At 43.7% G+C, this 12,896-nt stretch overlaps 1 protein-coding gene across 1 annotated transcript in view; it reads left to right on the plus strand.

The window, feature by feature from the left end:
• DNER (delta/notch like EGF repeat containing) overlaps nt 1–12,896 on the plus strand; it is a 300,110-nt gene that overhangs the window by 152,801 nt on the left and 134,413 nt on the right. Inside the window, exon 5 of the mRNA XM_032400554.1 lies at nt 8,983–9,128. Within this exon, the coding sequence (XP_032256445.1) occupies nt 8,983–9,128 (146 nt within the window). The remainder of the gene's footprint in view (nt 1–8,982; nt 9,129–12,896) is intronic.

A 12,896-nucleotide genomic window follows, 5' to 3' on the forward strand; every position in this document is an offset into this window, starting at 1 on the left:
GGGTGGTGGTGATGATGATGATGGGAGTGATGATGATGGTGATGTGGTGGTGGTGATGATGGTGATGGTGATGAATGTGGTGGTGATGGTGATGGTGGTGGTGATGAATGTGGTGGTGATGGTGATGGTGGTGGTGATGATGATGATGATGGTGATGATGATGATGGTGATGGTGGTGGTGATGATGATGGTGATGATGGTGATGATGATGATGGTGATGATGATGATGATGATGGTGATGTGATGGTGGTGATGGTGATGATGGTGGTGATGGTGGTGGTGGGATGATGGTGGTGATGGTGGTGGTGATGATGATGGTGATGACGGTGGTGATGGTGGTGATGATGATGATGATGATGATGATGGTGATGTGATGGTGATGATGGTGATGATGGTGGTGATGGTGGTGGTGATGATGATGATGATGATGGTGATGATAACGATGATGCCTTACAGAGTCCTTACCACATGCTTGCACTGCACTAAGAGCTTGGCCCATATTAAGACCTTTAATCATAACCACCAGCCCAGGAAATAGGTAGTGTTATTATCTCTGTTTCAGAGAGAAAGAATCCAAGACATGAGTGGTGTAAATAACTCTCCCAAATTCAGAGCTGGTGAGAACTCGAACATCTGGTGGTGGAGCCTGTAGAACCTCCCATTACCCTCATGTAGACACTTGGGCCTAGTTACTCATGTTAGTATAATAGTAAAGCCACTAATTAGGCAGCACTCATTTGGAATTAACGAACAGATATTGTGGGCAGTTATTTCTGTAATGTGAAACTTACACTATCCACAGAATAAATAAAATGTTAGAATTAAATTATAGATTATACCTACCTGTTAATGTGCACATTTAGTATATCCCTGTATAATAAAAGGAATGACATTAGGTGTTTTTCCTAGGTTTGTGCTCAGTTCTCTTCCACTCCTCCCCTGTCTGATAGGTGAGCCATTCTAATGGTCAACCCTGCTTTGTGAATACTAAGGAAGATGAAGGAGAGGAGGGAGTGATGGAATTAGTATTTTGTGAGACTGTGACACGAAGTAGTAGCTACATGGTGATTCCTTCTGAGTCGAGGGGCAGAGGTGGCACAGAGGAAGGAGTTTGTATGATTCCTTTGCACACCCATATTGATTACAATACAGTATAATCTGTTTGTATAGAGAGACCTCAAATACATTGGCTTAAACAAGTCCCCAGTTCATCTCTCTTTCATGTTACAGTGTAGAGGTAGCTGGTCCAGGCCTGAGAAGACAATTCTACACCCTCACCACACAGATTCTGTCTCTGCATTCAGACTGGCTGCCACCACTGTCATGGGGTGGGGGAATGTGGGGGGGAATGGGCAGGGCAGTACTCGCTCAGTCTTCGTGGATGTATGTCACAGAAGCGCCACAATTCCTGTCCCTGAGTCACTGAGGAGAGGCAGGTTCTTGAACTGGGTGGCCCAGTTCCCTGCACAAACTCCTAATGCTATTGCTCAAAGGATGTGGGGAGAATACATATCACCGGGCAACTAGCTGTTACTCCTGTGGCTCAAATACTCAAGTCTTAACTTCGGGCAAATAATTTAAGCTAATATTAGTAGAGAAAGGAGTGTGGTAGGGTGAACATCTTCTTGAAAAAAAAAAATTAAACAGAAATACAGCACTCTGGGCCAGTAACCTTTTACTGTGAGAATAGATATTTCTTTTGGAAAAGTATAGAACGTCAACCAAAGGAGTCTCCATCTAAAATTTTTGTTCATTTCGTGAGCCTGTGTTTCAATATTGAATTTTCAGAGGCTTCTCTGCAGGATGAATAGACAGAAGGTGCTATTGAGATGCTGATAAAACTGGGAGGCAGTGGGGAAGGGCCGTTGTACCTGACAGTAAGATTTGCTGAGAATCAGTCATTCTATCTTCAGGTGATAGCAAGTGGATTGTTTTTTTTTTTCAACAGCAGCTTCCCATTATCTCTGCAATTTCTTTTTCCTTTGGAGCAAATGATATTACTTAGTATATACTTTCCATCGTCACTCAGCCAGGGGTAATCCACCTGATGATTCAGATGAGTGGCAGTGGTAGAAGTATTTGGTCCGTAGCTGTTATGCGCCATTGTGTCTCCTAATTCAGAAAGCATTTTGGGCCCTACCTTCCTCAGGAACCCACAGAAAACGAGATAATCTGTATGAGTGAATTTTCCAAAAAGCAATGTACCGCTTTAAGTATCCGAACTTAAAAGTAAGCAGGCAAGCAAACAACCGCAGAACCCAGCCTTTACATGGAAATCCAAAGAAAGCTTTGTTTGGAAAAGAGAGAGAGACCTTGCGTGAGGTCCTGGGATGGTCAGTATGGCCGGGCACTACATGGGTGTAGTGACAACTTTTTTAGTCCGTAGTCAACTTTCCCCCTTAACTCCTGGTCTGCTGGCATTCTTCACACATGCAAAATAGCAAAGAGTACTAGTAAGCCTTGCTTTAGTATCATGCGGCCCTGGACTTGGTCTAGGTTCATATTTGCTCCCTGCAATTGTCAAAGATGATTTACTTCTCAGGTTTTGTTTCTCAACCCACAAGTACGGGGTCACAAATCCCTGGGAATCCTGACCAGCTTCTTAAGCTTTGTGCTAACCTCCATCCTCCCTTCTTAAAAAAGTTGGTGCAGATACCCGTTTCATCCCTGCTTTTGTGGAATGAGATGTGGGAATTGGGGGTGTTTGCCTTCCCAATGATGATGTTAATGCAGAAACCCTGGGTCTCCAGCTGGAGCTGGAATCTGCAATATTTCAAGCTTTTCATGCCTATCTACTGCCAGCCATGGGACTTCTTGGACCGTGAACAGTTTTTATAGGTTATAGGTTTGTGCCAAATGACTCGCCAAGTCTTAATAGGAAAAGTTGGCAGTCTGTTTCCAACACCTACTGCTCAAGTATTTACGGCCAGAATTTTTGTTTTGCGTGTATGCTTTCCTTTAACAGGAAAGAAAGTGGTCTTTAGTCAAACCACTGAAGTGAGAAATGCAAATCTCATTTGCCATTAATCCCAATGAGGTATTAACTACAAAGTCCATTTAAGACTCTTTAGTGTTAATATTAAAGAAGACGAGTGGTAAAATAAACAGTTAATGGCCTGGAGCCAGCCATCTTGCATTCTCCAACTGACGCTTGACCACTCCAACCCAGAGATAATGACCAGACCCCCTTTCAGTTGCTCTCAACTTCTGATTGGCACCAGGGGAGATGAGTTTGGCAAAGTCACTGTTTTAAAAGGACTGTAATGATGGCAGAACATTTTATTACTGTGTTAATGAGCACAGTGTGGGGTTGTGGGCAGGGCAGAGTGTTTGTATGTTTTTGTGTAGAGTTAGGGGAGGAGGAATGCAGAGAGGGGGAAGGAAACCCACCTTTTATTTGTCACCGTAGCTAGTTACTTGAGGGTGTTAACAGATCTCTGGATAATCTTTGGAGAAAGTTTTCCTTCTTTATAGTTTTAAAACTCATTAGGGAAATCATCTGGTTGTGTAGCAAGTAGAAGGGGCTCTCCAAGGTAAGCAGTATCTTTGCCCTCCCTCTTTCCCTCCTTCCCTCCTTCCCTCCTTCCCTCCTTCCCTCCCTCTTTTCTTCCTTTCCCAGCATCTGAATATTGAGTAGAACTATGTAGCATCCTTGCAACTTTTTTTTCTTTTTTTTTTTGGTCAGGGACCACAGTTTCCTCTCTCAATGCTGAAGTGGTCAAAGGTCTGCCATCATGTAGTTCTGGATCTCCTTCATGCTGCAGAAATCTTGTCTTTTCTTATCAACCCCACCATGGAAAAATCATGTAGCTATTTGTTTTAGTTAACTATCCTAGTATGATTCTGTTGTGGTCTGATGTCAATATACAATTAAGTTTATATCGTGAATATTGGCCTGTAAAGCTTGATTTGGCCCTGTTCTCTCTCTCTCTGATCTCCAGGTGCCCTTCCCTGTCCCAGTAGTGCAACACCATCCATATTCAGATGAGGCCCACATTTAAATTTTCAGCCTATGTCCAAACACCAACTTTTGACTGCTCTATTTGGAAAGGGGGTCTCATCAGAATCTCAAATTTAGTCTGTTCGCAGCAGAAATTTTGATTCACTTGCCCAGCAACCCCACCCCAAAGTTGCTTACACTATGTATGATTTTTTCTTTTCCCTCATGTCGCACATCCAGTGTATATGAAGTCTTGTTGGTTCTTCCTCCAAAATGTGATCTTTGAGGAAGTATAAATCATATGTTTTTCCCCTGCTTAAATCTCTTCAGTGGATTCCCATTTCATTAAGGTTCACAAGATGTCCTCTGATCTCGCCCTTCCTGCCTCTCTATCCTCATCAAGATGCTGGCCATGGACACACTGATGTCCTCCTCCATGGGACACACTGACCTCCTCCTCCATTTGACACACTGACCTTCTCCTTCATGTGACATATGACCTCCTCATCCATGGGACACATGTCCTCCTCATCCATGTGACTTGGTGACCTCCTCATCCATGGGACACATGTCCTCCTCATCCATGGGACACATGACCTCCTCCTTCGTGTGACATATGACCTCCTCAGCTCTCTTTGCTGGCTGTTTCTCAGCCTTTGGAGCCCACCCTAAAAGCAGCCTCTTACTTAGAGCTGGATAAGCATCTGCTGAATATTGAACGAATGAGCTCAGCTTCCCTCTGTCCCCATGCTGCTGTCCATCCCACCCACGCCACCGCGCCAGTTTACTCACTGGAGCGCACGATCTGTCCATGTAAAGTGACTCAATATTTTTGCCTCATAGTCAGAATCATAGACTTGGACTGTACACAATGATGATTTAAATATATGTTTATTCATGAACATTTTCAAAGAACTCTAGTCTTACATTTGTTGTGGTTGGAATGAAGAATATATTTTCTCATGAGAATGAGAGGGTGAGAAAATGTGACCAGAGGTGGGAGAGCCCCTGAAACTTTGGATGGAGAGCCTCCATCTTCTTTCTCCATTTCTGCTTTCTTTGTGTTCCTGTGTTAGTGTCTCCTTTCCTGGGATCTCATCCATTTTCTGTCTCACGCTTTGTTGTTCCTATTCAGTCTTCCTTCTTCCTTCCCTCCTTCCTACTTTCTTTCTAAATCTCCTCCCTCCTTGCCTCGTTCCCCTCCTTCTCCCTTCTTTATAAATCTCATCTTGCTCTTTCCCTTGCTTGTTGTTAATTTAAACCAGACTTTAGCTGGAGTGCCGCCATGGGCCTGCTGTGTGGGAGCAGTTCTGTAGTTTTTGGAAGGACCGTAGAAGATGCCCATGTCGACAAAAGCCCATTCTGAGGCAGCTCTAGAAACAGAACTGGAGTGTCCTCCTCATTCCTACTTTGTCAGTTTTTGTCTCCAGTTGATTAGTTGGTCTATGGATCTTAGAATTCTGAATATGAGGACAAACTTTTCTATGTAGGTCTGTATGAAGAATTATGCTGTGTATATTGATTTCCTGTTATTAAGGAAGAGAAAAAGTAGTGACCATTTGCTCTGGATTTCTTGTAAGTGTGTTAGAAGTGTCCATCAGTTTGAGTGCTGTGTCAAAGAAACCACACTGGCTTTTCAACAACTTTCAAATGATTACTTACAAAGCCATAAAGAAATTCTTTTTTTTAAAAAAAAATGAGTTCTATTTCATTTCAGATTCTTCCTGCTGCCCCTTTGTTAAGGGTGCAGTTCCTGCTCTTGGCATGTGGGATTTCCTGAGGGCTACTTTGCTCTAACCCAGCTGCAGTTTGATGAAAGTTAAATTGGACAGTATTACTTTTCATTATGAGCAGCTCCAAGCATTTTCCCTGAGACATGATCAAAGGGAGGTGCCAACAACTTACTGAAATTACACTCTTACCTGGAAGGAGCCGCCAGGCAATGTTCTCATCGTGTGAGCAGTATATTGCTGAAAATAACATGCATATCCTTTTGACTTACTTTGGGGAATTCGTTGACATAATTAGGAATTACATAGTAATATGTGACACACTGTTGCAAAGATTGATTTCTTTAATAGTTTACTAAAGCATTTTAGGGCCAAAATACTCATAGTCTTATGGAGCAAATAAAGCTAATATAGAAACCTTTATCAGAGTTGTCTCCAAGAACTTTAGAGACTTATGATGAGCTAGAGAGTATAAAGATTATCTAAATAACACAGAGTCACCTAGACTTTCAAAAATAGATGTGTAAAATGTGCTTTCAGAGGCTCAAATGCATGCCTCTAATTCCAGGTGATATAATATTACTTATGTTCCTTGATTAGTTTTTCTACCAGGCCAGTGGTTCTTAACTGGAAACAATGTTTGAATTGCTTAGGGAGTCTTTTAAAAACACACCTGCCAAAGGCCCATCCCAAACCATTGCTTCCAAAGCACTTGTGTTGCAGCCTGGCAGTATGTACTTGGAAAAAGCCCCTGCGAAATTATGAAGCTTCTGGTTTCAAAACTGGTTAAGGATCACTGCTCTTGACTCAGTTGGGTGCAATAGAAACAAAGAGTGTGCCATTTTTGTAATCTGGGAATCTAAGTGAGTGCCTGGTTTGTAGATGTGAGATCAGTAAATGTTCATTGAGGAAATGGAAGCAAATTATCTAGAAAACTATACCATGCATATTTTTAACTACCCATTCATTTGAATTACTACTGGCTAAGTAAATTTAATAGTTGAATAGAATTTTTAAAATAACCTTCAGAGGGAGGCCTCTTCTATGGAATTACATAGCATTTTGTGATCTAAATGCTTAGTAAGTAGGCAGGTGATATAGTTTTTAACAATAATTTAATATGAAACTGGAGAACAAAGCAAAGACACAAAAAGACACCTTTATAAATTCTGATATCTGATTTTACCTCCATTATTTTACGTGTAAAAATACCTTTTAGAATAAGAAATCTGGTAGCATCCCACCATTGTTCCAGGCTCCATTTTTCTATCATGGTTAATCATAAATTGATAAGCAACTATTTTTTAGTAAACAGGAATTTATGCATTCGAGTGATTGCTTTTTTTAAAGTCGACATGTTGGATGACAGGACATTTTGGAAAGTCCTCCCAGGGAATTATCTTTGCTGCTTTGGCCATATATGTACCCGTCTCTTGCCTTCCTAACAACCACTTCTCGAAGACTTGTCCCTTGCCATTAAGGAAGCTTCCGTAAAGGTGGGAAGATAAGAAAGCATCTGAGACAGAGAATAACCAGGGACCTGTGCACGAGAGTGTGTCCTCGGGCACGGTGGACATGGCAGAGCTTGGAGTGGGGGTGGAATGTTGAGGAAAAGCTCAGGAGTAAGGTGAGATCTAAGCTATAATGTTGGGAGACGACGGGTATTCCAGGCAACCGTTTACAGAGTTGGGGTGAGCCAGGCATGAGTGAAGGCAGCTGGGAGGTGGCGTGAGGCGTCTCCAGAGTGTGGAGCCATGACAGAGGAAGTATGAAGCTCTAAAGAGGGAGTGCCTTCGCTGGAGCCGAGCTTTCCTTCTGTCCCAAAGCCAATGAATGATCAAGTTTTCAGTAGGAAATCTTAGGAAGAAAGCAACTGGCTCTCTGTGGGTGTAAAATACCACTGCTTGTGAGACCTGCAGAACCTGTCTTTACCGAGGCACCAAGAGACATTTGTCTCCTGATTACAAACTGAAGCTGAAGGGTGTCTTCTCTGCATTGTGACTTGCTTTAACATCCATCATAACCTTAAAACTTGTGGATTGAATTACATCTTATATTGCTGTTTCGAATCTGTCATCTGCCTATTAAAAACAACCCTGGCATTAATGTAATACTTGACACTTTGCAGATTCCTGATCTCTGGGTGCTCCTCAGGCCATGAGGAGGAGGGTGACCATTTTGTCCCATTATTTGAAATAGTCTCACTTTATGCCTGTGTCCACTTGCAGTCATAAAAGCACTCCCATTTTGATTGGAAAAGAGTCCTAGTTTTGAGGATAAATTCTATGGTCACCCTATTTTGTGGTTATTTTCCTTCCCTAACACAAGAGAAAATGGGGGCTCAGAGAGGCATGGATGTCTAGAATCACTTTCACCACCTTGTCTTAAGCACCTTTTATGGGGAATGCAGGAGTCTGTCTCCTGGATAATAGATATGTTAATTATAGGTTGTTCATTTAGAAATGAAAAAATATACATAAATAAATGAATATTCTTGTTAGAAAAAAGAGACACTCTCTTAGTGAAATAATTATATTATTGATGCAAGATACGGTATTATTTCTTCATTTCAGTTGGAGGGTATGTTTTTTTCCACATTTATTGTTACTCCTACGTACAAGTAGCTGCCCTAGTTGCAAGATCATTTGGTGATAAATATGACACATCGGTGATAGTTCCATCAATCTTCAACTATGATTGGCCCTGTTTTATTAGATGGTTAAATCACATAACTTTAATTGATACCATGCAGTCAGACTGATGATGAAGTATGCTATTTATCAGTAAGCCCATCATTGAATGTGTTCCTGTCCTGCTTACTCACCTGTCAGGACACTGAGAGCCACTCAGGCAGGCAGGTACGGGGGGTGGCCTCGGGAGATATTTAGTGCTTGTCACTATCCAAAGTAGCCAGGAGGAGGAAGAGTCAGGAGGGGTGAGCAGGTGGCCCCCTGGGAGAAGATGGGCTCAAAACCAGTAAATTCTAAGATGCTAATGCGGGGATGGAGTTGAGAGACAAAATGGCCCCCAGAAGAGATGAGCAGTAACAGAACAACAGCATCTAATGTGATGACCGAGGGCCTGGTCTCCACTTCCTTGGGCCTTAGATATTTGTCATGGCGCTTGGCCTTTCTTGAAAGGCCAGAGGTCTGAATGGCCACTAGTCACATGCTTTATTTCTTTGCCTAATATTACATTTTGTTTTATTCATCAGACTTGAATGCTGCAGAAAATAAACTCATAGTCTTGTAGAAAGAATGTTGGTGAAGTTTTACTTTATATTTCCTATTGTCTCCCCCCCCTTTTTTTTAGGTTTTGTGAATGATTCTGTTACTAAATCTATTGTGGCTTTGCGCCTAACTCTGGTGGTGAAGGTCAGCACCTGTGTGCTGGGGGAGAGCCATGCAAATGACATGGAGTGTTCTGGAAAAGGAAAATGTACCACGAAGCCATCAGAGGTAAGGGGACACCTGGGAGCTTTTAAAAGCTGTATTTACGTAAATATGTATCTCTATCTGTATATCAATACCTATCAATATCTATCTATGCCTATCTATCAAGAACGAAAGGGGAGAGAACAAGTGCATTTGCTGAAAAAGCCCTTCAAATTTCTGGTTTCAGTTATACATTAGTGTGCAGCCTATGGACACCCAATTTCTGTATAACTTTTAAAGTAATGATAATAAGTCTGTGCAGTGCGAGATTTTGTTTTGGTGTAAAGTAGAGATGCTTTGAGAAAAAATAGTCATTCTATCTGGTGGTGGCAGAATCAAGATCAATGTCCGACAGAAAAGGTAAGCGGAGGTCTTCATTTCCCAGTCATTACATCATCCTCTCCTCAGACTTTGCGTTTCCCTTGTGCTGATAACAGAAGCAAGAGGGAAGGATGAGAAGGAACAGAGAAGAGGCTGGGTCGAGAAGGCTGACATTATTTTTGACCTCTGCGGACCAGCGTCATCAATGCTATGGCGGGCCCGAGTCCTGTGCCCCTTCTTCTTTAGGGCTCAGGTCACATGAGCCTGGGGCAGGGGCAGGGACAGGGTAAGCTCCTCCTCCTGTTCTCTGCTGAGTGACAGAAGTCTGAGAGGCAGACCAGTATGGGACTCTGGCCACTGAGACCCACTCCCCCCGGTGGAGGGCTCCATTAAAACAGCTTTTGCAGGTGGACTTGGGCTCCACCCAGCATCCCAGGAGAGGGAGATTCACCCCTTACAAGGGGGCCTGTTCCGTTAGAGCACAGGCCTCCTTGACCCTCTCCCTGTTCTGCACATTTGTCTACTGGAGTTCGTGCAAAGTGAAGTGGGTCCCCCAAGTCCCAAAAGAGCATAGTTTGTTTCAGAACAATTTTTAAAAAAATTTTATTTATTTATTTGAGAGAGAGAGACAGCACACAGGAGCAGGGACAGAGAGAGAGGGAAAAGCAAACTCCCCTGCTGAGCAGGGAGCCAGACATGGGGCTCGGTCCCAGAACCCCGAGATCATGACTTGAGCCAAAGGCAGATGCTTAACTGAGAGCCACCCAGGTGCCCCAGTTTTAGACCAATCTTAAGGGTAGCACAGGTGAACTTTCTTTGGTGCAGCTTCCTTACGGTAATGTCGGTGCCTCTGGTTATAGTGGTGTGAACTTGGTGCAGTGGGGAGGGGGGCAACGGTCGGAGAGGTGTTGGAAGATGCTTTCAAGTGTTGCTCAGGTCATCCTGGAAAACCCATGATTTTGATGTGTTAAGTGTACAATTTGCGGTGCGGTAAATATACCATTTTCTGGTGAGATATCCTCTGCAGGGGGCAAAATGCCCGAAGAGAGTAGTGGAACAAGAATTTCTGCTAAATCTTTGAAAAGGAACACGAATGTAAACCAAAGCCAGAATGGAACCCCCAGGGCAGGGGCTGGTGCCTGGCATGAAGCCAGAGGCAGAGCCTGGGACTTCTTTTACAGCCAAGCCTGTCCTGCGAATACGGTTTTCTTCCAGCTTGGCCAGCTTGGACAATTTTCTCTCTTTCCTGAGGGAAAGCTTCATTTATCAATTTACTTTATGGGGGGAAAAAGAAGTAAAGAATATTGAGTGTTCTGCTGTGACAGTCAAGGCTGAGGAGGGTATAGAACCTGAGAGAAGATGAGGAAGCAGTGGGGGAGCTCGTTTGATAAGGATGTTCCCGAAGAGAGGAAGCATGCAAGCTCGAGGAAAGACAACCATCCCAGCTGGAAGAGCACCAGACCTTCCAAGTGCGAAGAGGAGACACACCGGTGTTCCCCAAATTCATCCTTATTATTCCCAGTGAACACTTCTGGGGCCTGATTAGCCCTGAGAAAGACAAGAGTGGTGGAAGAGAAATTGCTGAAACGAGGAAGGGAGGGGTGTTCTTGGAATTTGGGACTGACACAGTGGTTGTTTCCTTGTGTGCTTTCTCTTACAATGGATGACCCATCTGGGGAAGCTTTTTAGCCATACAGCAGTCACCATGATTTGTTTTTTATTTGTTTGTTTGCTTTTAAAGTTTTATTTATTTGACAGAGACACAGCAAGAGGGGGAACACAAGCAGGGGGAGTGGGAGAGGGAGAAGCAGGCTTCCCGCTGAGTAGGGAGCCCGACGCGGGGCTCGATCCCAGGACCCCGGGACCATGACCCGAGCCGAAGGCAGACGCTTAACAACTGAGCCACCCAGGCACCCCTTTGTTTGTTTTTTTGAGACAGAGAGAGGGAGAGAATGCATGCATGTGTGGTGGGGAGGGGCAGAGGGAGAGGAAGAGAGCGAATCTTAAGCAGGCTCTAAGCTGTGAATGGGAGGACTGGTTTCCAGATGGTTCTCTCCAATATGGGGCTCAATCTCACAACCCTGAGATCATGACCTGAGCCAAAACCAAGAGTTGGACTCTCAACCAGCTGAGCCACCCAGGCGCCCCCACCATGTTTTCTTAAAACATGCACGTCGCTGGCTTACACCCCTCCTCTGCATGGGTGTCATCTGCATGGCAACTCTTGCTACGAGGCTCTGCCTGGTGGTATAGAATTAACTCACTGAAAAGGCAGTTGAAGCATTTAGCACCTGGCAGGTAACTTGGCAAACCTTGCCAAAGTGCTTTGTTTTTCGTGCAAAAAGGACTCAAAAGCCTTCGTGAAGAATCCATGCTAAATTTAGCAGGTCATTTTGCAGGAGGTACAGCTTCATTGTGGGTACCAGCTCTTTGGAAGAGCTCTGAGTGCCCCGCCACCCCCTTTTCCCCTGACCCTCCGTACCACCCAGGTGTGCAAAGCCTCTGTTGTTGCTTCTCTCAAAGCCTGCATTTACCTTTAGTGAACTGAAGGAAATTGTGGCCAGTCGTCTTAACCTGAGCCACTCTAATTACCCCCGGTGATGCTAAGCAAATGACTAGGCTGGAATTACCATGGCCATTTATAGACCTGCAACATTGTTATCTTGGCGAGAACCATCTGGAAGCCAGTCCTCCCATTCACAAAAACACGGCAGGAGTTGCACTTCCTGTGGCAGGATTAGGAATGGAAAGTTGGCTCATCTTTTTTGAGTCTCCGTGACTTCCCGGGGCTTTTTGTGATTGTTATCATGGCTGTCGTGGTGACTTGAAAATAGTTCGCTGGCCATAAAAGACTGTTGCTATCAGGTTTCCTTCTTTGTACAGTTTCCTAAACTTAGAAGTTATATAGTCCAGTCTTCCACCCAATGCAAGAATCCACTCCGTAGTACAAAACAAAAAGAACTCTACTTGGTGGTTTAATGTGATTGTTTCTAATCACTTTTATATCTTTTTATTAGATCATCCATCAAAATAAGAGCAATTTTCTGATTCCCTTACTACTCTCATTTGGTAATGGAGCTTTTTTCTGGCAGATGTACTTTGGCCAGAGGCGATTTCACAATTCCAAGCTGATGGGTGGTCTGCAGTAAAGCTCTAGCTTGCCACTCTTAGATAGCACTCCATCCTCAGAAAGTTTTTTTTTTTTAAGATTTCTTTATTTATTTTAGAGAGAACGAGAGAGAGCATGTGCAAGTGGGGGGTGGGCAGAAGGAGATGGAGAGAGAGAGGGAGAGAAGCAGACTCCCCACTGAGCATGGAGTCTGACGTGGGGCTCGATCCCATGACCCTGAGATCTTGACCTGAGCTAAAATCAAGAGTTAGATGCTAAACCTCCTGAGCCATCCAGTCTTTTTATATGTTTACTGTAACACGGTAAGGAGCTCTCTGTTTTTGAAAACTGCTTTTGTTACA

Source organism: Phoca vitulina, unplaced genomic scaffold (assembly GCF_004348235.1).
Source record: "Phoca vitulina isolate PV1807 unplaced genomic scaffold, GSC_HSeal_1.0 scaffold1, whole genome shotgun sequence".
Taxonomy (NCBI): Eukaryota; Metazoa; Chordata; class Mammalia; order Carnivora; family Phocidae; genus Phoca; species Phoca vitulina.